The sequence below is a fragment of the Dysidea avara genome, chromosome 5 (assembly GCF_963678975.1).
Source record: "Dysidea avara chromosome 5, odDysAvar1.4, whole genome shotgun sequence".
Classification (NCBI taxonomy): Eukaryota; Metazoa; Porifera; class Demospongiae; order Dictyoceratida; family Dysideidae; genus Dysidea; species Dysidea avara.
This window is the reverse complement of record NC_089276.1, coordinates 12,864,949-12,892,732: the sequence shown is the minus strand read 5'-3', so window position 1 is coordinate 12,892,732 and position 27,784 is coordinate 12,864,949. Positions and strand designations below refer to the sequence as shown.

Genomic DNA, 27,784 nt, shown 5'->3' with positions numbered 1-27,784 from the left:
TCTCATAATAGTATATACATGAAAAGCAATAAAGCATAAATCTAATATACATGGTTTGTAATAGGTAGCTATAACTAAGTACACACAAACTCACTAAAATGTTTTACATATTCTAGCTCTATTTCTGTAATCAGAGCTAACTATACACTGCATACTAGATGGTTGACTGTTGATCAAGGTAGAGTAGTACAGGTTACAGGTGGACTACTCCACCTTCCTGAGATACACTCCACAAGTGCTGTTCCACTAATTGTGTAGCCAGGGTTACAGGTATAGACGGCTGAATTACAATCAGGAAACGCAAACACCTTTCCATTATGAGGATCATTTAGAGGTCTACAATCTGTAATCAATATAAACATAATATTGCATGTACATAATATTATGGCACTATATAATACAAGAAATTTATACATATGTGTATGTTTGGTGAAGTTTATTGTATGATGAAGAAATTTACTGATTTATTTGATACTTGATATATTTGATACCAGGAGATTATCTGTACCAAACCTGTCCTTTCTACTGATTGCTATATACAACACATCACAATAATATGCTCTACCGGTACATGCTATATACAAAATCTATGGGGGGCTTCATCTCCCTAGGTCACAACTACTGCATGCACTACTAATCAGTAAAAAATAACACTTTCTCCAAAGTTATGATCATGAACTAAAATTTACCAATTCTGATGCATGTAAAATGCTGATACTGCATGCACATGTAACGGTATTGGTGTACTGCTCTATTTCAGCAGCCTTGTGACTGTTTGGCAAGTTGCAACTAACTGCTATAAGTCTATTTTGTGTGTACATGCCAGTATCATATGTTACCGTATCTGCATTACTAACAACTGAAATAGTTACTAGGATTGAGACTTATAATAGCATTTGATGTTATTTATTTACTGTTACCGATTGTTACTGTGACTAGTTTCTTACAAATTACAACTCCATTAAAGTTCCTTGTCTTATAATAAATGTTATCCCACTAGGGAGGGTATACCCAGTTATAATATAGGGAGTCAGAATCTTCAATGTCTTTACCATAATTAATTGTACCTGTTATAAAATCAATGCTTCATAGTTTAAATGAGTCATACACACTTACCCATGTCAACTACAATTATATTATAACTCTGAATTTAACATTCAACATAACCAATATGACAGGTCTGAATGTACTGGACATTGAAAGTCATGTAACCATTAGGGAAATGTGAATATCAGAGTATAACATGCAGTGTTGCTGTGACAATAGACTGTTGTATTAGAGCAGTTAGGGTCAATTGTGTGTCTTATCCATGTTAAATCTTTTATACAATTGACACTACAATATTTATGTTGCACCTTAGCTTAAATTAACATAAGGTTACTCTAAATGAATTCTTTGTTTCCCATCCACCCACCTTGTTTACTGCATGTCAGCACTAAAATGTTCCATTATTCCATATTCTTTCATGGTTTTTCTTACATACTACGGACTGCAACTTAAAATATGAAGGTACAAGGCTTCTGTGCAATTTCTTATAGTTTGTGCTGAGGCTAAATGGCTTGAAAAGCTGTCAATCTAATAATGAAAATGGAGTGCCCATATGCATGCAAATAAACCTGAGTGGAAGACAAGAAACTGATAATTTATTGAGAGTGGCCTAACAAGCATTTCTAAGTAAATGTCAGAAAGTTGCACAATGAAATTGTCACACGTAGCATATATTGCATGTTATGCAGGCATATTCTAAGGTATTGATTGACATGTGAGTACACGATCTGAAAATTTGGAAACTATATAGCCACAAAACATTTGCCTGTATATATTGATTAATGGTATCTTGTTTGGCATGGTACACATTGAACATCATGACATATTGCAATAAAATACCAGGAACATATTATTTGGGGGGGCCTGGGGTTCCGGAAACCGCATCTGAAATTTAACTTGTGGGCTTGCAGCAGGAACACTAGACTATCTTAGTTACTAAATGGGAACAAGGCAGGGCAGTACAGCTACAGTGTAATAGGAAACTTACATTGATTCCTTAAAAGTGGATTTTATACTCTAATACAGCAGTCAGATGAATTTTAATAGAGTACTCAAAACTACACTAATAGAGCATTCATAATGAAATACGGCATTAAAATGGAATAACATAAAGGTAAGACTATAACTATTTTAGAGAATTATTTAGTAGCTAGTTTTATTTCAATTTGAGAATTTTGGAAATGCATATTTGGATCACTACAATTATCTGATCATATTAAGCACTTAAAGGAAACTAAGCATGATAATATATTGAAAATAGCTAGTTATACTATTAAATCATGACATCTAAAACATTTTATATTTTCTGTCAGTGGCTGGGGGTGAATCCCCAAGCATCTATTATATATTCACTAGCAAATCTGGAAACCACCTTGGAAAAATCCTGGAGACTATACCATATTACTTACTCGCTATTGACAGACGGACATGATCAGACACAACAATATCTCCATCTTTATTCTCAATGACACATCTATATGAGCCTGTATCACCTCTCTTGACATTTGAAATTGTTAAAATAGGACCATTAGCACCACGAATGTTTCTTCTACCGTTCCTCCACTGGTAGGTAAACATGTCACTCCCAACACCTCTAGCTACAGCATAAAACGTAGCAGTGTCTGTCACATCTACACTCTGACTAGATGGTATCACTGTCACCTCTGGTAGGCCTGTACCACAAATACAACATTCACACTACCACCTAACAACATCATCATAGTCATACCAGTAACTGTCAGTCTAGCACCATTTGATGAAACACTCCCTCCCTCATTACTTGCCACACAAGTGTATGTGTTATCATCAGATGATCTCACATCTGGGATCACCAGGGTATTGGTGTTTATACCAGTCATTTTACTAGGAAATGATCCTGATCCAATTGTCCATTTATAACTGACATTATAACCAGTAGCAGAACATGTGAATGTGGCAGTTTGTGTGAGATCAACACTTGCTGGTATTGACTCCAATGCAATTTTAGGCAGAGCAACTACATAATTACATAACAATTATATCTATAACCAAAGTAATTCATTAAAAACAAGAACTTGATTTCCAAAAAATCAAATCCAAACCTACATCAGTAAAATCCAATGGCAAAAAGCAACCTCTCAAAAATGGCTGCAACGAAAATAAATTTTAATAATGAGTTTATGGAATGGTTTCTTGGTCACCCAAAAAACAGCCTCACCTTTCCTTTGTAACAGCTTGGCAGTATTGGTTAGGCATAGCCAAGCCCATAAACGTCTTCAGAGTGACCCAAACCCTTCCAACAAATTTTTATATAATTTTTAAAAATTTCTATCTAACAGAATTTTATACTGACTGACTGACTAACTGACTAACTGATGTCTCCAGCCAAGCTTAACTCATCAATGGATAAGGCCACAGGCTTGATTTCTTCACTATTTGTCTGGAGACATGCCTTTTCGCCAACCGCAGTACACACAATATATTCATGCATCATGGACTTCCCTTTGTCCTGCTATGTGTCTTAATTCTTTTCACTGACAATACAAGGTGTCATAGCGCAATAAGGTCATACTAGGTCAAGTAGAAGTGGATTGATTGTAGAGACACTTCTCCTACTGTTTTCTTCATTTGTGACAGGTTTAATTACCTTTTCAGTAATTGATTGTTGGGGCACTCATTTAGATGCAAAAATTAATTTTATGGTATGCTTGGTGCCATTCTTATTTTTGATGTAGTATGCATACATGGGTTCAATGGCCATAATTATGTTATAAAAAAAATAATGAAGTTATGGTAATGAAGGCATCACCAAGTCATTCAGTGGTCAGCACATAAGTGTTGAAACTTCCTTCCAGTAAATGCGTGAACTATGTGTCCTACTGATTGAGTCAACCAATAGTTATCTGATTTTGCAGTTTTCAGTTGGCATGTATGTTCATCCTGTGGAATGTGACAGTGAGGGAGCTCCCACCACCTAAAGTACAGTAGGTGTCTACTAATACTTATAAAATTTTAGTTGGTTTTCATGCATTGGCAGGTTTAAAACAACAACCTCATACAGTTGCTCTTAGAGTGGATACAGTGTACCTTGTAAATAAGGTGGAAACATAAGGATTCTTATAAAATTCTGTTATTTTATTCTCTGATTATCAGTATTATTTCAATGCATTGACAGTGCAATGAAATTGTACGTTTAAAATCAGTATTGCATTAAAACTTCTAACAAAATCTTCATAGTCATACCAGTAACTGTCAGTTTAGCACCATTTGATGAAACACTCCCTCCCTCATTACTTGCCACACAAGTGTATGTGTTATCATCAGATGATCTCACATCTGGGATCACCAGGGTATTGGTATTTATACCAGTCACTTTACTAGGAAATGATCCTGATCCAATTGTCCATTTATAACTGACATTATAACCAGTAGCAGAACATGTGAATGTGGCAGTTTGTGTGAAGTCAACACTTTGTGATGATGGTAGTGTTGTAAGTACAGGAAATTGAACTAGTATTTAAATGCATAATCATAATGAAATAACACACTAACCATTAAACCTTACCATTAATAGTGATTGTAGCATTAGAGGAACTGTTTCCACAATCATTAGTAGCCACACATCGGTAGTTACCAGCATATTCTGGTTGTAGGTTAATGATAGTGAGAGTATTAGTGTCCACTCCAATGGCACCAGATGGAATGCTACTACTCTGTCTCTCCCAATTGTATGACGTCGCTCCATCAGCCTCACAAGTTAGTAACAGGTTGTGGTTGTCAGTGGACAATGTGATTACATGATTTGATGGATGAGTAGTTATGTTGGGCAAGTGGCAACTACATTCTGTATAAGAAAAAAATTGTCAACTACTTTCAATTAGCCTCGTATCACACTCTGTGTTATGATTGTCTAAATATTATGCTTAATTTAGTGCCATTGTAGAATTGACCTTTGGTGACCTTTGCAGCCATTTTTCTATTTATCTCCCTGATGAATTAATTTACACTGTTAAAAATATGGCTCAAAACTAAAGGTGATAGTCTAAGAAACAACATGACGTTTGTTGGAAGTCAATAGCTCATCCCACTCCAAAACTATGATTATTTTATTAGCCATAAAATTTTATCTGCCCTTGAGGTGTAAATTATGAATGAGCAGGTAACTCTATAGAATTTCATTACTAATAAAATGATCATAACTTTTGAATAAAATTACCTAATGAAAACCAAGTCATTTCTTTCAGCAAGATTTTTAATTTGAAACTGTGTTTTAACTGTATAAATAATGCTTCAGGAAAATAAGACAAAATTGATGAATTTTCAGTGTAAAATGGCCATAAAGGTCACCAAAGGTCAAATATGCAATGGCACTATAAGCGGTAGCACAGTCTGTGTGTCAAGTGTGATGCTTTTCTCACGAAATGCACAGAATCACCATGTTTATGTGATATGCCATACCACTCTACTAACTATAGATTGACAACCAAACTTTTAAATTTAAGTCAATATTGCATTCTGCATATATTCTTATAAACAGTGGTATATGCATAAGAACACAATTTACCTTCAACCCTAGCTGGCTACTTGAGCTGGTTTAGAATTATTAATAACATTATCAACAATGCATTCGCAATGAAATGAGACTTTTTGCAACAGCAATTTTATATTGTATTTTTGTGGCCATGTACACCCCTGTATCTCCAAGTAACCATATACTGTTGCATGTATACTTATACAAATTCCTTACAGAAGTAAGGCAATTTGTGAATCCATTCAGTTGCCTTTCTTCTTCAGTTTTAGACCACACCAACTCCAATCTAATTGGCTACTTACAGGTATTTAATTCTGTAGATCCCTTGCTTTCATCTTAATAATATTCCTGTCTCTGAATTGGTATACAAAACACCATAATCACATGTCTGTATCACTGGCAATGCATAGATGTTTACTGGATAGTAAGTGCCATACTAATTAGAAGGAGATGTAATACCTGTAGGCTAACTTGTTTCTGTACTAATTAGTGTAGCTGAAATAGTACAACAATGAGCTGTGGTATAAATTAGGTAGACTTTGAACGCAGGGTTCTACGGAATCAAGCAATGCTCAGGTGCTCAGTAATAGTGACTTCACTTCACTCAGGCACCACAACACGGTATAAATTAGGTAGACTTTGAACACAGGGTTCTACGGAATCAAGCAATGCTCAGGTGCTCAGTAATAGTAACCTCACTTCACTCAGGCACCACAACACAAAGCCTTCAAGTTACTAAATTCCATAGAACAAGACTAAGGGAATGCATGCATGGAGCAAGATTTAATTACACATGTTCAGGAGTATATTTAGGAGATTTCTAAGGTTTCCAGAAACTGGTCAAGTGAATTCAAGCATTTTGCATTGATTTGCAAAGTTATCATATATTCAGATTAAAATACTCTAATAGAGCAGTCAACTATCCTAATAGAACATTTACAATATAGCCAGCTAGTTTACTTGAACCAACACAGTAAAAATAGTCCAAAATCATACTTTAATATATGTATCCTTCATTTTTGAAAGTTGCTGCAGATTTAATGCCAGAACAAATACCTGGCATGTATAATTTTCAAAAATATCCTGGGAGAGTATGTCCCCCAGACCTCCCAACAGAAAATTTGGAAACCTGTCACCTAAATTCCTGGAGCTGTCCTTGATATTATGTAAATACAATAATTATCATACATGCTGTTACTGTCTATCTAATCAAAAACAGCCAAGCTGTAAAAAAAGGTGCGGCCCCCAAAAAGGCCATGGTGAAAAAAGATGTGAAATCTAAGGTGGCGGCCAAGAAATGGCTGTGATGGTAGGTTAATGGTTACATTTTAATAATGACAATTCAGGTGAATTTGGTGCCAAGACCAAGTGGCACAAAATTCACCTGAATTGTCGTTATTAAAATGTAACCATTAACCTACCATCACAGCCATTTCTTGGCTGCCACCTTAGATTTCACATCTTTTTTCACCATGGCCTTTTTGGGGGCCGCACCTTTTTTTACAGCTTGGCTGTTTTTGATTAGATATCACTTCTTTTTGTATTTGTATACTGCAAGGCCGACCTATGGCTGGCTTTGAGGCTTTTTTAACCCATATGTTTTTTTCTTTACCACAGGAAGAAGAAGAAAAGAACTTAAAGAAGATTTGTAACACTTCAATTATTTTTGATTTTATTAGTAATTATACTAATTATATACATATATTTATTACATGCCCATTATTCCCCACAGGATATTTTTTTGCAGCTGATCTCTCTACTGGGTGGCTTGAAATGTAGCTGAACTATATACAGGATGGTTTCTTTGTAGCTGAACTCTCTACAAGGTGATTTGTTGGCAGCTAAACTCTCTACATGGTGGTTTCTTTGTAGCTGAACTCTCTACATGATGGTTTCTTTGTAGCTGAACTCTCTATAAGGTGACTTCGTCTAGCTGAACTCTCTACAGGGTGATTTTTTTGTAGCTGAACTCTCTACAGGGTGATTTGTTTGCAGCTGAACTCTCTACATGATGGTTTCTTTGTAGCTGAACTCTCTACAAGGTGACTTCGTCCAGCTGATCTCTCTACGGGGTGATTTGTTTCTAGCTGAACTCTCTACAGGTGATTTGTTTGCAGCTAAACTCTCTACATGGTGGTTTCTTTGTAGCTGAACTCCCTACATGATGGTTTCTTTATAGCTGAACTCTCTACAAAGTAACTTCTTCTCTACAGGGTGATTTGTTGTAGTTGAATTCTCTACAAGGTGGTTTGTTTGAGGCTGAACTCTCTACATGGCGGTTTCTTTGTAGCTGAACTCTCTACAGAGTGATTTGTTTGCAGCTGAACTCTCTACATGATGGTTTCTTTGTAACTGAACACTCTACAAGGTGACTTCTTCTAGCTGATCTTTCTACAGGGTGAATTGTTTGTAGCTGAACTATCTACAAGGTAACTTCTTCTAGCTGATCTCTCTACAGGGTGATTTGTTTGTAACTGAACTCTCTACATGATGGTTTCTTTGTAGCTGAACTCTCTACAAGGTGACTTCTTCTAGCTGATCCCTCTACAGGGGGATTTATTTGTAGCTGATCTCTCTACAAGTGATTTATTTGCAGCTGAAGTCTTTATGTGGTGGTTTCTTTGTAGCTGAACTCTCTACAAGGTGACCTCTTCTAGCTGATCTCTCTACAGGGTGATTTGTTTCTAGCTGAACTCTCTACAGGTGATTTTTTGCAGCTAAACACTCTACATGGTGGTTTCTTTGTAGCTGAACTCTGTACATGATGGTTTCTTTGTAGCTGAACTCTTTACAATGTGACTTCTTCTAGCTGATCTTTCTACTGGGTGATTTGTTTGCAGCTGAACTCTCTACATGGTGGTTTCTTTGTTGCTGAACTCTCTACAAGGTGAATTCCTTTACCCGATCTCTCTACAGGGTAATTTGTTTGTAACTGAACTCTGTACAAGGTGCGTTTTTGTGGGTGATCTCACTGCAGGTTGATTTGTTTGCAGCTGAACTCACTAAAGGGTGATTTGCTTGTAGCTGAACTCCTTGCATTGTGTCTAGTTTCTAGCTAATCTCTCTACAGGGTGATTTGTTTGTATCTGATCTCTCTACAAGTTGATTTGTGTGTAGCTGGTCTTTCTACAGGTTGATTTGTTTGTAGCCGATCTCTCTACAGGGTAATTTGTTTGTAGCTGAACTCTGTACAAGGTGCTTTTTTGTAGGTGATCTCACTGCAGGTTGATTTGTTTGTAGCTGAACTCACTAAAGGGTGATTTGCTTGTAGCTGAACTGCTTACATTGTGTCTAGTTTCTAGCTGATCTCTCTACAGGGTGATTTGTTTGTAGCTGATCTCTCTACAAGTTGATTTGTGTGTAGCTGATCTCTCTGCAGGTTGATTAATTTGTAGCCAATCTCTCTACAATGTAATTTGTTTGTAGCTGAACTGTCTATAAGGTGATTTGTTTGTAGCTGTTCTCTCTGCAGGTTGATTTGTTTTAGCTGATCTCTCTAAAGGGTGATTTGTTTGTAGCTGATCTCTCTACAAGTTGATTTGTGTGTAGCTGATCTTTCTACAGGTTGATTTGTTTGTAGCCGATCTCTCTACAGGTTGATTTGTTTGTAGCTGAACTCTGTACAAGGTGTTTTATTGTAGGTGATCTCACTGCAGGTTGATTTGTTTGTAGCTGAACTCACTAAAGGGTGATTTGCTTGTAGCTGAACTGCTTAAATTGTGTCTAGTTTCTAGCTGATCTCTCTATAGGGTGATTTGTTTGCAGCTAATCTCTCTTGATTTGAGTGTAGCTGATCTTTCTGCAGGTTGATTAGTTTGTAGCCGATCTCTCTACAGGGTAATTTGTTTGTAGCTGAACTGTCTATAAGGTGATTTGTTTGTAGCTGATCTCTCTGCAGGTTGATTTGTTTTAGCTGAACTCTCTACAGGCTGATTTACTTGTAGCTGAACTCCTTACATTGTGTCTAGTTTCTAGCTGATCTCTCTACAGGTTGATTTGTTTGTAGCCGATCTCTCTACAGGGTAATTTGTTTGTAGCTGAACTCTCTATAAGGTGATTTGTTTGCAGCTGAACTCTCTAGATGGTGGTTTCTTTGTTGCTGAACTCTCTACAGGGTGTTTTGCTTGTAACTGAACTCTCTGCAGGGTGATTTGTTTCTAGCTTATCTCTCTACAGGATGATTTGTGTGTAACTGGTCTCTCTACAAGCTGATTTGTTTGTAGCTGATCTCTCTGCAGGTTGATTTGTTTGTAGCTGAACTCTCTACAAGTTGATTTGTTTGTTGCTGATCACTCTAAAAGTTGATTTGTTTGTAGCTGAACTCTCTGCAAAGTGTTTTGTTTGTAGCTGACCTCTCTTCAGGGTGATTTTTTGTAGCTGACCTCTCTTCAGGATGATTTGTTTCTAACTGATTGCTCTACAGGTTGATTGGTTTGTAGATGAACTCTCTACAGGGTAATTTGCTTGTAGCTGAACTCTTTACATTGTGTCTAGTTTGTAGCTGATCTCTCTACAGGGTGATTTGTTTGTAGCTGATCTCTATACAAGTTGATTTGTGTGTAGCTGATCTCTCTGTAGGGTGATTTGTTTCTAGCCCATCTCTCTACAAGGTAATTTGTTTGTAGCTGAACTATCTATGAAGTGATTTGTTTGTAGCTGATCTCTCTGCAGATTGATTTGTTTTAGCTGAACTCTCTACAGGGTGATTTGTTTCTAGCTTATCTCTCTACAGGTTGATTTGTGTGTAACTAATCTCTCTACAAGCTGATTTGTTTGTAGCTGATCTCTCTGCAGGTTGATTTGTTTCTAGATGATCTCTCTACAGGTTGATTTGTTTGTTGCTGATCGCTCTAAAGGTTGATTTGTTTGTAGCTGAACTCTCTGCAAAGTGTTTTGCTTGTAGTTGATCTCTCTACAAGATGATTTTTTGTAGCTGACCTCTCTTCAGGGTGATTTGTTTCTAGCTGATCGCTCTACAGGTTGGTTTGTTTGTAGCTGAACTCTATGCAGGTTGATTTGTTTTAGCTGAACTCTCTACAGGGTGATTGCTTGTAGCTGAACTCCTTACATTGTGTCTAGTTTCTAGCTGATCTCTCTACAGGGTGATTTTTTATAGCTGATCTCTCTACAAGTTGATTTGTGTGTAGCTGATCTCTCTGCAGGTTGATTTGTTTGTAGCCGATCTCTCTAAAGGGTAATTTGTTTGTAGCTGAACTCTCTATAAGGTGATTTGTTTGTAGCTGATCTCTCTGCAGGTTGATTTGTTTTAGCTGAACTCTCTACAGGGTGATTGCTTGTAGCTGAACTCCTTACATTGTGTCTAGTTTCTAGTTGATGTCTCTACAGGGTGATTTTTTGTAGCTGAACTCTCTACAGGGTAATTTGTTTCTAGCTTATCTCTCTACAGGTAGATTTGTGTTGATTTGTTCATTGCGGATCGCTCTAAAGGTTGGTTTGTTGTAGCTGAACACTCTGCAAAGTGTTTTATTTGTAGCTGATCTCTCTACAGGGTAATTTGTCTGTAGTTGAACTCTCTCCGCAGTGACTTGTGTGTAGCTGAATTCTGTGTAGCTGAATTCTCTAGAGAGTGACTTAATTGTAGCTGAATTCTCTACAGGGTGCATGACTTGTTTATAGCTGAACTTTCTTCAGTGTGACTTGTAATGTTCTGAATCTCTACAGTGATATATTTGCTTAACTCTCCACACGGTGACTTGCTTCTTGCTGAAATGTCTATAAGATTAACTGTTTGCAACTGAACTCCCTACAGAATAACTTGTGATGTAATAAAATTCTATAATGGAGTAAATAAATTAGCCGAATGCTCTATTAGGGTGACTGTTCTATTAGAGTATCTCGATCTCGCATTTGCTACACGGAGTTGGCTTTAGAATCATAACTCAGTGGTTTGTAATCCGATTCTTCTGTACTACTGCAAGGACTTTCTATGAAGATTATTCCAGCTATACACTGATTTTCAGCTCATTGCTCTAAGCGGTTTGCCTAGTAGGCGTGAAAACTAATACTTTTTTATTCGTAAAAATTGATTGCGTAATTGTGACACAGGTTGGGTTTTGTGTCATATCTCCATGGTCTTTATCTCGATTCCTTTCAAACCACCAAAAGGCACTCCTAGGATGGTTACTCCATCTACATAGCAATGTTCAACTCATTCCATGAAGCGGTTTACCCTGTAGGCGTGACAACAAATCGATCTTGTTTTACGAGAATATTCGGTCATAACTCCTGAACCATTCATCGGATTTGTACCAAATTTGCTGCTAGGATTCGCCGTTGGACTCCCTTTTCGGTGTGCCAAATTTCATGGCGATCGGAGTACGCGTTTGCTTGTTATAGCAATTTTTGCAAGTGTGCGAAAAGACGAAGAAAAAAAAAACGAAGAAAAAAAAAACGAAATTTTGGCAGCTTGTATCTCGGAAATGGCTAGAACGATTTCCTTCAAATTTGGAATGTAGACTCCCCTGGCTGGAGGGCAACTGTGTAGCAAATGTGGTTCCAATCGGATAAGTGATCACTGAGATACAAAGGTGTGAAAATGACGTTTTCGTTCTTCCTGTCAATATACTCACGGGTGTGGCGCGCCGGCTTCTTGGGCCGCACGACACACTACCGTGTGTCTTGATACATAAGTAATTTTGGGTTCAGCAAAACAGAAATCATATTTTCAGATGTCAATTTTACTAACTCATGTTATCAGACTTATAATGGCTATAACTTTAAAATATACTACTTTGACACCTCAGATCAAAGGAAATCACAAGGGCTATTATATTTCATGTATTGCCCTGACCACAGGGTGATATCATGATATCGCCCTGTGGGTAGGGTGATATCATGATCTACCTTCGATGTTGAGGCAGTTACAAAGCATCGATTCCCTTTGATTATTTATATAGAGCTGCTTAAAGTTTTGCATTGTGGGTTTGAATAGAGCTGCTTAAAGTTTTGCATTGTGACTCATCTGCAAGTGTGGGAAACTGCAGGAATGCTTCGTGAATGTATTTATATGGGGCCATGTGAATTTTGATTGTGGATAGCGTTGTAAGAACAAAGACAAAGTACTGCTGAGAGGCCGAACGTAAGTGCATGTATTGACACAAGTGTGCAGATACACTTCAATTGTGGGTATGCAATTAAACACAGGAAGCCCAAATGCGAGCTGAACAGCTCATAATTAGGTGCACTATAAAGTACTTACTATACTAGCCATGAATAAACTAAAGTAGTAAATATGTTTACAGCACTATAATGGCCTAGTCAATTAAGCACCATGCCCAGTCACTACACTTGTGTGACATCATACCAGATGTCAAAACAGCAATATAAGGATGATTCAAGTGTACTTAAAGTACTTACTTTACTAGTCATAAATAAGTAAAGTAGTGAATATGTTAACACTTATGGCCAAATCAATAAGTGCTACGCCCAGTGTCTGAACATCACCATGTGGCTAGAATGCAATAAAAACAGCAATATAAACTAAACTTGTGACCTTTTAAACAATGAACTATCTTCTTCTCCAAGTCCAAAACTTATCTATGCATTGGCTCACTTTACAAAACTAAATCCCAATATTGATCCTGTGAAGTGTCACTATATTAAAGTAGAGGAGATCACACAGTTTCATAAAAGAAATCAGATGATTTCTGAGAATGCTTGGAATGCATTAATGAGAATAGGAGGTAATATATACAAGTTATATAACTTGTAAAATTATACTACCTCGGTTTCTCATCAATGGATTCCTGAGCACTGATAGCAGTGCTATCATACCACTTATACACCTTCGCTTCCCTTTAAAGTGAGTGGTATATATATTACTTATACCATGGCCACTTGGGATTTGCCTGATATATATGCCCACGCCCTCGAGCTATGTCAACTAAATCTCTTGTGGCAATGGTATAACTAAATATGGCATTAAAGGTATAGCTGAGGCCAGCGGCGGAGGAAGTAGTTGATATGAGGGGGGGCTGGGCTGGGCTGGGCTGGGCTGACCCAGACTTATTTCTATAGTTTGGTAAGGTGAGACCAAAAAAAAAAAAAAAAAAAAAAAAAAAAAAAAAAAAGGTCACAACCAACTGACAAGAGCTTTCCACCTCACCAGCTACCATTTCTAGCTGATAAACAACATAAAAATCCTTACATAGCTCGCTACACACTGACTACTTCATTAGAGTGACTGCTCTATTAGAGTATCTCGATCTTTATCACGGTTTTCAGCCCCACTCCAAGAAAGATAATTTCGGTGTGATATCATTCTGAGGGGGGGCTTTAGCCCCCTAGCCCCCCCCTTTCCGCCGCCTATGGCTGAGGCAACCACTATAAAATCAATACTATTAATACCTGCTACTGTATATCCCAAATGCAGGTAAAAACATACAGTATATTTTGTAAAAATTTTGAACAGATGAAGTTATCTCAGCACTAGATAGCCATGTAGTTTGTTGTGCTCAGATGGTGAATGTCATAAATTATAGTGTTATTAGTCTATCCTCCTGAAGCTCTCACCCCCAACCTATAGCTAGCAAACTAACTTAAAACCTGTCAGTTAAAGTTAGCTTATTTACACTAATGAAAGTATCAAAAAATTTTAATGCTTTTGTTAATCTCTTATGGCAGCTCAACCACATGCTATACAAAGAAAAGCACTTACATTTGACAATCAAATGGGTCAAATTTAGTGTGTTAGTGTTTTGGGCATAATGATTCTAGCATCTATAACATGGTGGTTAATTCTGAGAATGTCTTGATGTTCAATGAAACTGTGCATACAATGGCTAGAGAAAAGACTGTCCCAGGACCATAAAAACAGAGCTTTGTTGTCACCAGAGATACTAAATTGGCAGGCAAAAAGGAATCTCTGTAGTTATAACAAATTGTCAACCAGAATAAAAAGCTCTTACTTAGCAATCTATAAAACTTTATTTTTTGGCCATTCATTTAATTATTAATTATTTTTATTAATAGATCAACACTTTAGAAAGCAAAAATACATAGGAAAATTAGAAATTTTACATTTGAGTGATGATAGAAAAAATAAGCAATGAAACAAGGGAGGTCATCTACACTTGCAATTACACTAGATGACATTTAATTCCTCAATAATATATAATGGCCATGACTGAAGTAGGGACTAAATGTCAACTAGTGTACGTATACACATGCAGTAGCTGCAGGTGCAGACGGTCTCCATTGTTTCATTGCTTTTATTTCTATGCTGCCTACTTAAATGTAAACTTTCTGATTTTTCCTTACACACTTGTCTATTTTGTAATAATGTAATTACTGGTGAGCCATCGCATATTGCATCAAAGGAAAGAATGGCACTAGACCTGTTATAAAACCTAATTACACAAGTGAACTTATACACTGACTCAGGTAACAAATACTGAAATGCAAAGTGGTCAATCTTGTGTTTTTTTTAACCTGTTATAAACAGCATTAAAAATAGTTACTCATGGCAAAGTTATTTTTTGGTTATTTTGTTGTGTGTGATCATGATTTTGTAATAATAAACTGTTATGGCACATCATTGTCTTCGTATCTCTATACAGGATATTTTGATCACACAGGACTGGCATTATGCGCATTTGGTATACATTATAATTATTAAGATTTTTTTGCGAAAAAGCATGGGCGATTTCCATTATGAACTCACTATCATGGTTCAAAATAATGAATGAAAACTGCAACTATTGCATTCTCATATTTCAACACCTGCACATTTTTGGATGGCACACAATTTATGGGTATAAAAACTAATTATATAAAGCAGCAAACAGAAATACAGATTTATTAAAAATGTCATACAGTATGATAGTAGGGATCATGAAGATTTGGGCATTGCTTGCCAAAAATGTCACCCTAAAACCAGCCTCACAATACCTTAATGGCGCCTTGGCAGTATTGGTTAGGTATAACCAAGCCCAAAAGTGCCAACCCAAAACACTTCCAAAAAGTTGCTATGATTCATTATTATTATTATTGTTATTTATTGTGTACTTGATACCGATTGACTGACTGACTGACTGACTGACTGACTGACTAACTGCCTATCTGCCTGCTTGCCGGAGGTGTAACCAAACCAGAGCAAGCCAGGGAATTTCCCTGGCAGCAGACTACTTTGCTCTACCACCAGCCACTCAGAGCAATTAAAGATGTGGGCTGGGTTAGAGTTAGATACACTTGTATTGTAGCTACAAGAACAGATAGCATAACTTACACAATACTAGCCATGTTAGTTTCACCAAATATTTTTCTTAACAACTAGTCAATGGACAAAGATGGGATTATCCAAGGTATTTTCCCTATGAGTAACTCAATTGAGTACAAATAATAGGAGGTAATAAATAGAAGTGAGATCATGTGATTACAAAAAATCACGCAGCATTGTGACAAGGAGCATTGTGACAAGGAGTGTTGGACAAGAATAGGTATTAACTCTTCAGTATAAGCTAACATTTGGATTGACTTGTGTAAATCAATATAATATTATGTGGTCAAAACTCAGAACAGAGAATAGAGGTGAGGCAGCTTAGGCAATAGCACCTGCCAGCCGTGTAGGTACTATTTAGTGATAGTTCAAATGGTATGGAGTACTTGTTCAGTCAGCAAATGTCTCTTTTTTTGTTTCTAGGCTGACAACTGTAGTGGAAGGGCATAGTCATCATGTGATTCAACACTAAAAGCACCTTGTGCTTTAATTCAGGTTCTTCCTAGTCTGGTATTAAGACACATACAGAGATGTAGTGAGAATAAGAAGGCCAATAACTAGCTAGCATTCACTTAGAACAAGGTTACAGTACAACATACAGTAGTTTAGGTAGCTATATGTAGTGATGCGTACGCATTATTTTTAAAATTCTGTGTTAATGTCCATATGAAGATGGACATATGCATGTGTGTTGCATGGTTGCCCACCCAATGCCCTGGCATGGCAAAAAGTCTGGCTACACCACTGCTGCCTGCCTGACTGACTAACTGATTCCTTCAAACACAATAACAGCTAAGGCTACAGGCTTGATTTTTGCACTGCACATTCAACATTGCTTCAGCTTGACGTGTGCCTTTTGATATGTACAATGCATGCATCATGGACTTACGTGGCCTGTGTCCTCCTTTATTTCTCATTTATCTTTGCTGACAGTACAAGGTGTCGATTCAGGTAGCACTGTGAAATGGCTTCTTTATACATGTGTGGAGAATTATTCGAGTCAACTGATTGATTACAGAGGTCCATCTCGTAGTTATAATGCTGTGTAGCTAACAGGCTGAAAATGAAGCATAAAGCCATAATTCCGTCTCACTAGGGACCTGTGAGAAGGCTTAAAGCCTGTGAATACAGGGAGTCAGAACCATAATTTCAGTAATCGAATAGTTAGGGTGCATGTTCAGATGAAAACAATAAGCCTGGTGCCAATTCTTTCTTCTAATGTGGTATGCACCCATAACAATGTTATAAAATAGGGATTAAAGAAATAAAAAGTAGTGAAACAAGGGAGATCACCTACACCTGCAGATATACTAGTGGACATTAAATCCTTACTTCAGTGATCTACGTCCATAACCAAATCAGGAATTAAATGTCCACTAGTATATCTTCAGATGTAGGTAACCTCTCTTGTTTCCCTACTTTTTATTTCTTTGATCCCTAATCAAACCTAAAATTCCTTGCACTTGGATGCATACATTAAGATCACATACACAAACAAAACAAACAGGAGTAACACACCTTAATATGAAAATTTACCTTTAGCATTGTCTGTTACAACAAGTACATCAGAATCCCTGATCTCTATTGATGTACAGGAGCCATTCTGTATAAAATGCACCATATAACCCTTACACACTGCCACACAATACATACACACATACATACACACACTCCATACTTAAGTGCAATACATTTTACTTGTATGATAGTACACAAATAATCAACTGTGCAATGCCAGTATCCTATGTATGTATTTCCCAGAATTTAACATCAGAGTGCAATACAACTTCTGTGTATGTACATGATAGTGGTAGATACAGCTATCGAGTTACTTTACAATGACTACACACAAGACTCACACCAATAGTGTTGCTGTTACAATTGCAACTGCTTCCTCCACACACTTGTACATAGCTTGTGTCATTGACCATTAATGTTTGTGCACTACATTGTGCTCCTGAGAGGGGGTCACTCACAGATATAGTAACACAGTACAGAACACAGACATACTTGCTTCATTAAACACTCTAATTCCCCTCCCAGCACGTCCTGTGGAGCCAGCCCTAAAATAAATGCCACCAAACCGGAAAGATATTTTCAGACGGACCAAAGCTGTCCTAATGTTGGCCTCAGACAACAGGCTAGGATTGACCACCATCCTGAATCCTACCATAAAACCATATTGTACATTGGACTGGTATCCAGCAACTATTGTGATGTTGTTGACACTACCTCTAGGAAATATAGCTTCAACCTGAAAGTTAAAAAAAGATCATTTTATCACTAGTATACACAACCAACATTAATTATTACAATAATTATAGGAATGGCAGAGACTATTTACAAAAATCATAATTATGATTGTTTGATTAAAGTACTTGGTAAAGGCAGAACCTTGTATACCAGAAGGCCTTATAAAGGCCTAAGATGTTTATATTAACTTCACTAAGTATGTTTGAAAAGTAGGAGAAAGAAGAAAAAAATCCATGACTGGACTTGGGCAGCCTTGGACCTGCAGCCATCCGATTAATGCTCGAACGCTTACAGGAGTATGCCAGGCGGTCAGGATATTTTCTTCTTACTATTTTCATGTATTTGTATCTATAGGAACCCTAGAGAGTGACTTATTATCTCTAAATACCCCAAGTGTAACCAAATGGACATCGTTTTATTACGATTAAAGTACTTGGTAAAGGCAGAGCCTGTATACCAGAAGGCCTTATAAAGGCCTAAGATGTTTATATTAACTTCACTAAGTATGTTTGAAAAGTAGGAGAAAGAAGAAAAAATCCATGACTGGACTGGGCAGCCATAATGAATACAGTAATTTATCTATATACATCATTGTACTAAGGATCCTCCTACGCATGCAAGAAAATTATTTAATTTACAATGTTGTTACGGGATATTATCATACTCTGCATGGGCACCATTAATGGGAAAAGTGTCCAGTACTTAAATTCCTTAGTTTTCTGATCATTCTAATTCACACAAACAGTATTTTAATCTATATATTTTGGGTGTTAGGTTAAGTACTGTTCTAAGTAATAATCAATGATTTTGATAAGTCAATAGACTCACATCACGTTTTATTCTATTCAATTGGCCAAGAACATAGGAACCATTTAAAGTGGAGAAAGTCATCCAGACAAGAGCAAATGGTCCTACCCCTTCTTGGACCACACACTGGGTAAAATCAGGAGTTAACCAGTTACCATCACTGCTGCATATTCTGGTCATAGTCCCACTTGTAAAGTAGCTGTCCAGACTATTACAAGACGCTGTATATTGACTGCATGGGTAAGTATTTGACCACATTGCTGTTGATTCTTCCAGTTCCCTGCATCCTATTACAACATTCATGTGTCAACAAAAATAAAAAACTAGCAGGAAAAACTTACCTATAACTACAACAGTAGCATAGACATATTCATCAGTGCTACTAAATACTGATCCATTCCTGAAGGTTACATCATACTCTATTTCTATCCTAATAGTAAAGGTTCCTGGTACTAAGGTTCTGCGAGCATAAAGCACACCAGTGGAAGCCCCAATAGCAAAGTAGGAGCTGGTAATATCGTCAAACTTGTAGTATACACGTGAGAAAGATGTTGTGTTGTAAAGAATATGCTTGTTAAAGTCATAAATATGATCACATTGTTCTAGAGCTGATGTAACTTCAACTCTGTAGGCAGAATTATCAAAATATACTGGACCTGTAGGGAGGACACAAAATAGCAGCATTGTATACATGTATAAGAATTCATACCAATTCCTTGCACTCGACAATCAACAGTTAGAAATCCAGACCTGGTATCACCAGTTTTCAAAGCCACAGTGTACAAGAGTGATATTTGAAAGGAATACAGTCTTCTGGAAGGTAGATTTTTATGCAGGCTAACTGTACCGTTATTGTCAATAGCAAAATAAAGAGAATCAGTTCGGTACAAACTGTATTGCTTTGTAATAAATGAGGTTATTATGCTATTGTAAAGCAGTTCAGCTTTGAATAATATTTTTCCAACTGTATCCTCCAAGGTAAATACTTCGCCATAGTAAGTTGACTGAGAGAATGATACTTCAAATGCTGAGGGGTACAAAATATGCTAAACAAAATAATAAGAATATTCCAATGTAGTACAGTACTATGTTGCAATACCATCATTCATAACTCTTCTTTCACTACTTTAATCACTGCCGTATAATTTTTATATGAATAAAATTTTTAAAATATATACTAACTATTATTGATAAGCCTTTGCACTCACATTGTGGTCTGACCAAGCAGGGCTATGTATCACTTGAGCTCCACAAAATTTGCCGAAAACTAATATGCAGCTACAGTGTTACAACTATCCAAACCAAGAAACGTGAACCTCAAAAATCATTGAAGATATCAGCTATTTCTGTTTTGAACATTGAGCGCAAAATATTAAAGAAATGATATTTTGCAGAATTTTTGCATCCAGGGAAATCACGACTCACATTCTGACCAGCAAAGTTTAAATAAGTTTACATCCTTAAATATTCCATGTTAACTGCTTAGAGAAATTCAGGGTTGTCTGACAGCACATCATTACCAAGAGTCCACAATGGAATGGACTCTTGGTACAACACAAAATTCTGTAAGTCATATAAACAGATTATATTGATGTGCAAGTTTAGCATACATAAATTATTGGGCTAGAGTGACAATTAAAATTTGATAGAATATAGTAATTTTAGAGGTAGGAGCTCAAACAAATTCTTTGACTTCTTATTGTTAAAGCTTTACAGTGACCAGCACTGAAGGTCTGACAGCAACTTGTGCTGCAGCCTTTGAATTACCTAACCTATAAACAGAATTGGAGACTTTAAACAACTTAACTTAGCTACTAATAAGATGAAACAAAAAATGAGCCAAAGAAAAGAAAAAATCCCTCCAACTCCAGGATTCGAACTGCAGGCCACCCAATGTCTAATCAAGCGAACTGCAGGCCACCCAATGTCTGCCACTCTCAGTCTCCTCCAGGAGGGATATATGGATTTTCTTCCTTTGAACTTTTGTCAGGATCACACTATCAGAAGAACCTGCTGCATTAAACTATCATTTTGTACTATTGAAATACCATGCACATTTTGAGATAACTGTACCTGTGGCTTGTGTCAAAACATCCTACAAGTTGATACACACACTTAATAACATGTTACATGCTCATATCACTTACATTACAAAGTAATATGACAACAGCTATGATCAACTTGGTGAAGAGTTGCATTCTTTATACTATCAAAAATGATAAACAGTTACAATACATATTTATACCATAAAATGCAGTTCAATGTGACAAGGATCTGTAACTACCACAAGGTACACAAATTGTTTGGTACTTATGGGCTCCTGATGTGACCAGGCCTGTTGGAAACAGGCCATTTGAGCACAAAGTATTAATTCATATATGACAAGGAGAAATTTAAGATTGATCAGAGATTATAGAGACAAAAAGTAGTGAAACAAATGATGTCATCTACACCTGCAGGTATAGACTAGTGGAACATTTAATTCCTAGTTTAGTCTGTAGACACAAGTGAAAATTTTACATTTGAGTAGGGATCACACAGTAAAAAAGTAATGAAACAAGGGAGTGAGGTCATTTTTTACTTCAGTCAAAATATAGCCATGACTGAAATAGGAATTAAATGCCCACTAGTATACACTGTATCTGGAAGTATAGGTGACCTCCCTGGGGCCTCCATTTTATACCTATGATCCCTAATTGATTTTAAAATTCCTAATTTTGTGTAGTTTGTTTAGTTACTCATAGCCATGGCATAAAGGTGAATCAGGCCAGCCATTCAGGTCACAAAACTGGCTACAATGAAAGGAAATTTTAACACAGGTCTTTATTCAACACCACTTAGCTGTACAGCTACATACACAGCCATCCCCAGGTTAGCCAGAGCTCATTATGCAAGGCCCCAGACCACCTGTACAGAGGCTTGGGAAAAGCACCAGTAAATGACAATGACATTTAATAGGCAGTGCATTCATGTAGTTTCAGTTTGTGCTAGTGGTGAAAAACTAATCAAACCAATCCATCATATTTTATGATTTTTGTACATGAATTATAGCTATCAGCTAGTAAAACTGGTTTTACTGGTTCTTAGATCCTTGTGTATAAGTAAAATATTTAAATCAGTTCATCAAAATGCCAATAACACTTGTTTTTGTAGTGCCCAGTCTGTCACATGTACATGCTTGGTGCTTCGGTTATCTAAGACCCTTGTCATGCTAGTGCTAATCCGTAAGAGACCACAGGTGTCTGCTTGAACTTCTAATCCAGAAATTATGGCTTATATAATACCAGAGCACCAGGCCTAAACTCAGCCAAATAAATAATCTGATATTGTCCATAGTAATATCACCCATATGTTCTGGATTGAAGCTGAGCTACAGTAACAGTACTTTTTGCTTTAAAAATGAGCATACAGATTTGAATGAGATGCATGTATACACATCCACAAATTCTGATGGGATCATGAAAGTTTAAAGTAGTGAAAATGTTACAAGTATCTCCTTTTATCAAAAAGCACTCTGGCCTGTGTTTCAATGACCTGAACTATTATTTGCTTGTCTTCTATTAATAATTAAAACAGATGATCTCAAGGGGCACGCTATTAATTCCTATGGCTTCACATGCAAGATCTTGGTTTTCATTGATCTGTACTTGTTTTCTATCCCCTTTTGCATCAGATGTGTTCGTGGTAATTAAAAATCACCATCTCCAGTTAGAAGTACTGACTTTAAGACTCAGTTTAGTATTTTAGACCTAAAGAATGAGAATTCTACAAATTTTGGTTCTAGTCTAGTTCTACGCTCCTTAAACTTTGTCATCTCCTACCTAAGTATGTTTGTAACAGAAGTATGGAAGTAATTTTTTGAAGTGCTTTATCAAATGAGCTATTGAACTCTCTAAATTTTCTATGAAAAACAGTAGTCTCCTCTTTTGAAGCCATAGTAGTCATTTCTAAAAATCTGTTTCCATACTCTTAAAGATAATGTTATTACAAGCCACTACAAGAATTTTTGGGGAGTTTCATAATTAGTTGTAGGAGGAGAATCAATTTTAGTGCTAAAATTGCAGTGTTTTGTAACTGTGCCATAATTTGTACATACGTCAGAGGATTTCACTCAGATTTGCACTAAACAGAAGTTCAATGTCTCAACTAAAGCATGTTTTATTCATCAGGTGGAGAACAGTATCTATGTTGGTTTTACAGCTTCATATAAAACACATAATTTTATTCATGGAAGTCATAGGACATAGTTGCTTGCCCCCTTAATATATATAGCATACAAAACCTTCCATGTGCTTGTATTTATTGACAAGTAGCAGTTGTATAACACAGTTGTTGGCTAGCATAGTATTTTCAATCACCATGCATTGTAACTTTTTGTTCATTGTTGTCCAGTTTTAGCAAGTGAGTGTATCATCTGGCATCAATCTCATGATTGGCTAATTTTCTTTAAAGCAACTTAATACAAACTTCTAACTTAAATCTCTTGATAAAGTTTGTATAAGACTAGGGTTTCTTATGTTTTTCTTCTCCAGAGATCAGACATAAAATGAAGCGAAGTGATGCACTTTGAGGTACATGTTTTACTGTATATCAGTCTGAAGTACTTATAGTTCTTTGATACCATTGCTTACCAATAGTACTGTATATAGCTAGTTACTAGAATGGGTTTGTTGTCTTTCAGCGAACTTGTGAATGGACGAAAGCTTGGTAAAATTATCTCACAGGATTGTGTTTGGACTGTCCCATAATTATAATAGCATTGATTTGTTATTGGTACAGACATACGTTTTTACAAATTTCTTTTTTACAGATTGCTTTTATTGGAGGTGTTTAAGATGCAGAGAACATTATGCATGTAATTCTGCCTTCTGTGTTATGTCTTCAACTATATTATGTACACATTCAATTAGAGAGATGCTATTCTAGGTAGTAGCATGTTTAAAGATCACTTGTTGTACTATACTGTACTATATGATTGCGTAGCTGAGAAGGAGCGACAACTGTGGTGCCAAATATAAAATTAATGTTGACTCCGTCATGAGGATTGTTAAGCAGACGTCTTGAATTGTCACAGTCACCAATGTAGCTGAGGAGGATGGTTATTCATAACTCGCTGTAACCACTGTAGTGAATATGAGTACAACTGATAAAAATGATAAAGGTATATCCAACATGAAATGCACAAGTGACATAAAGAAAACAAAGGCGCTGCCTTAATTCCATTTAAAGAAACACTGCTATTAATAGCCACTTAAAGAAACATAAAGAAACACTACCTTAATTCCATTTAATACATGCATTGGCTTGCTGCACAGCACCTGCAGTGAGTGTGAGTGATACAGTAATTGTGTTGTCCTTTACTTTACTTGGTAGGTGTGTACTACACTCTACATGAGGAGGTTTTTTGCAGGAGACATAGAAGCTTTGAACATCAGTTCAACCTTGTAACTATATGAAGAATTGAAACAGCACAAGCACGTGTTGTTTCAATTCTTACCTAGTATGTGTTGTTTCATAAGCATGTGTTGTTTCACAAGCATGTGTTGCCTCGACCTAGTAACCATTTAAAAAACAGAAGCATAAAATCTTGTGTGCATCAAGTGTTGCTCCAGGCCTGTGATATATAGTTTGGAGTAGTCAACCCGAGTGCGAAGAGTCCTATGCCAGACTATTTATAGCTTCAATGTACCTATCAATGTATTGGCCCACCTCCCCTCAGGCATATATGTGGCTATGGTGGGGATTTGACCCAGCCGAATGTCAAAGGCCTCAAAGAAGTATAAACCTAACATGTCAAATCCCCACAAGCCCCAGTTGCAACAGGTGATTTGACATGGTTAACAAGGTAGCAACATAAAATACTCTGGCTCTTAGTGAACACTGTTAAATGCCCCATGGTGGGGCAACAGTTTCATGTCAACTCCCCCTGTAAAGCCCCATAAGAGGGGGGTATTGATATGTGCGTAACAGGCCATTAAGCATGTATGTATAGAAGCCTTTTCCAAGTACCATGTGGTCTTGGCAGACAAAGTTATGGGCAAATTAAAGGTGCAAGGGTAGCCTTGTATGGCTTTGATGCTCTAGACAGTTTCAATTCTTCTGATTTCCTCAAGAAATTAGCTTGTTTGGGCTACCTGATTAGCAAAGTTAATCTTAAGAAGCCAGTAAGTAACCATAAACCGGTTTGTGGCTTCCTATGAATAAGCTAGTTAGTGGAAAAAGAAATGTAGCTTTCTGTGGTGATTTTGTGATACTACAAATAAGTGTAACTTTATAATTCAGAAGAACAACTTCTATCATACCAGCAGTATATCAAACAAGCTTGGGAGGCAAGAACTTTAGATGTAACTCTCAGTTTTAAAATAATAATTAAACATATACCTCACTTACGTATACATTAGTAAAATATATAACCTCATCCAACACCACAGCAACAGTATTCACTATCCCAAGATCTCATGTGAACAATGTACCGGTGGGGTTTAACTATAAACAACTGGTAGCTAAGAGTGATGAAACTAGGCACTAGGAAAAGTTTCAAAGGCTAACTATAGTGGTCAGTTAGTTGCAGCAATTAACACCCCAACTGGTACCTTGGGAATGATTTGAACTAGTGCCTATACATTTTCTTCAAGCTTGATTATCTTAGTATAAAGCTATTCAATAGCAGATCCAGGATGGGACATTGGGGCAAATGCCCTCCCATCCCTACCTTGTACAGTAGCCATACTTCTTTAAAATACTGAACTTTACATCAGGCCAAGATCAGTTTGTAACTCATGAAAATATGCACATTTTACTATTTATTATTACAAATTCACCTAAAACCAAAGTGAACCAGTCAAATTAACTGTGCCAGCACCTTCGTGCTTATTAAGCGCCTCTAAAATAATTATCTCATTGTTTGTTGTATAAACATTCCCATGCAGCCTTTAAACAGCTTTTAAGACTTCACAACTATCTGCAAAGGCTAAATCAACAGTAAGACACTACTAACAGCCAAACAGGTGATTATTTGCTGCATGCTTCAAAAATGCAGCAACTAGCAAGACAATCTGGCTTTCCTCAACCACCTAAAACTTAATAGCTTGTTTGTGCCCCTCCCCTTGCCAGCTCCTGGATCCGCCCCTGCTATTATACAAGCCAAAATATTAGATCATGACTTTTACAGCATCTACATATAGACACAAAAGACTATTACATCACTGAAATCAGCATACAATGACATAGCTACTGTATACGTAACGATTTTACAGTGCATGACTTTAAGACCTGCCTCCATTTCAATCTGCTGTATACTTGATGATAGCTATATAGCTAGCTATACCATGCACTACGTACATGAATAAATGCATCCAGCAGTAAAACACTGTAACCACAAGCATATGCAAAATAAACTCGCAAACTACTGCATAATGTGAACTCCTCATCAGTCTTAACAGTCCCAAATTATTTCACTAACACCACATATCCCACCCGCCACCACCACCCCTCCCATTTTGAGATTCCGTTTGCTAGAACAGATCATTATAAATTCAGCTATTACCCCAAATCTATCCGCGATTGGAACAATTTACCAACTGACACAATAGAATCCCAATCTCTACAAGTATTTTTAGATAAATTATAACTGACTCTTATCTATGTGATTTGTAATGTTTTTCCTTACCTGAACATATCAGTTTGTAACTGTGTTTTCAGTAATCATAATCATAATCATAATCATAATGTGTATATCATAGTAGCTAGCTATAGTCTACAATTCCAGGCTATTACGTATATAGCTACTGTAGATGGCTTAAATGTAGCCATGGGGAAAATTCCCGGAGAAAAAAGGAGCTGAAGTGCTAACCAACTAAGTGGCCAATATATATAGACCTAAACCAGTATTCTAGCTAGCTAGATCCAGTTGGGGTGAAATTTGGCCCGCCGATGAAGACGCGGTGACTAGCTACAGTAGCTAGCTGGCTACAGCTCGGATTGACCCGAATAGGTTTGTAGCTAACTGGCAAGCAAACGTATATTATATATATGTAGATATATAGATATACGCTGTATAAGCTTATTAATATATGCTACTTACCTGGGGATTTGTGCGTTGTGCCGGTAACTTCGTCCTTGCGACTTTGTTGGCTGAAAATCCGGAGTAGCTAGCTAACTAGTTGAGATTGCCGATTTCTTTCCACTACACACAAATGTATAGCGAGCTGTGCGCACGTAGATACTCGCAATTATGTCCCACATGTGATGAAGACTACGACTGCATGGATTACATAATAGCGCCGGCCCGTATATACACAATTGCAGTGGCGGAGGAAGTAGTTGATATGACTTGCATAGGCGGCGGAAAGGGGGGGCTAGGGGGCTTAGCCCCCCCTCAGAATGATATCACGCCGAAATTCTTCTTCTTGGAGTGGGGCTGAAAACCGGCTGTGATAAAGATCGAGATACTCTAATAGAGCAGTCACTCTGATAAAGCAGTCACAGTATTAGAGCAGTGTGTGGCGAGCTATGTAAGGATTTTTCAGCTATAAATGCGTAGCTGGTGAGGTGGGAAGCTATTGTCAGCGGGCTGTGACCTTTTGTTTTCTTTCTTTTTTTTTTTGGTCTCACCTTACCAAACCAGAGACAATGTAGTTCCTCATTTCCATAAGTCTGGGTTAGCCCAGCCCCCCTTAATTCTAACTATGTAATTCATTGTTATTTGTGTACTTGTATGTGTGGGTGGTGTAATGTATGCTATTGCCTTGCTTTAATTGTGTTTATCTTGTATGTTCTTGTATGCTTAGTTAGTTGTTGTTGTTTTTTTTTGTATCACTCCAACAAGGAGGACAGCATTGTGCCAATTGTTGTGAGTATAGAATAATAAATTAAATCAATCAAATCATATCAACTACTTCCTGTGCATTATGTCAACATGTCTCTGAGCC

The 27,784-nt window shown here is 37.0% G+C and overlaps 1 protein-coding gene across 2 annotated transcripts; it reads right to left on the bottom strand.

Moving 5' to 3' along the window:
- Positions 1-27,090, bottom strand: LOC136256607 (uncharacterized). Of its 2 annotated transcripts, XM_066049590.1 has the most exons (14): positions 26,938-27,090; positions 21,002-21,060; positions 20,928-20,949; positions 19,564-19,881; positions 19,196-19,510; positions 18,876-19,141; positions 17,805-18,048; positions 17,654-17,751; positions 17,331-17,397; positions 4,592-4,870; positions 4,270-4,536; positions 2,777-3,043; positions 2,457-2,720; positions 1-343 (listed from the first exon to the last, which is right to left on the bottom strand). In XM_066049590.1, exons 2-14 carry the CDS (start codon positions 21,050-21,052, stop codon positions 174-176), a joined length of 2,628 nt encoding a protein of 875 aa, XP_065905662.1. In that variant the 5' UTR covers positions 21,053-21,060; positions 26,938-27,090; the 3' UTR covers positions 1-173. The 2 variants fall into 2 exon arrangements, with proteins under 2 accessions (XP_065905662.1, XP_065905663.1); XM_066049591.1 differs by lacking the exon at positions 2,777-3,043.
- Between the last annotated feature and the right edge of the window lie 694 nt (positions 27,091-27,784).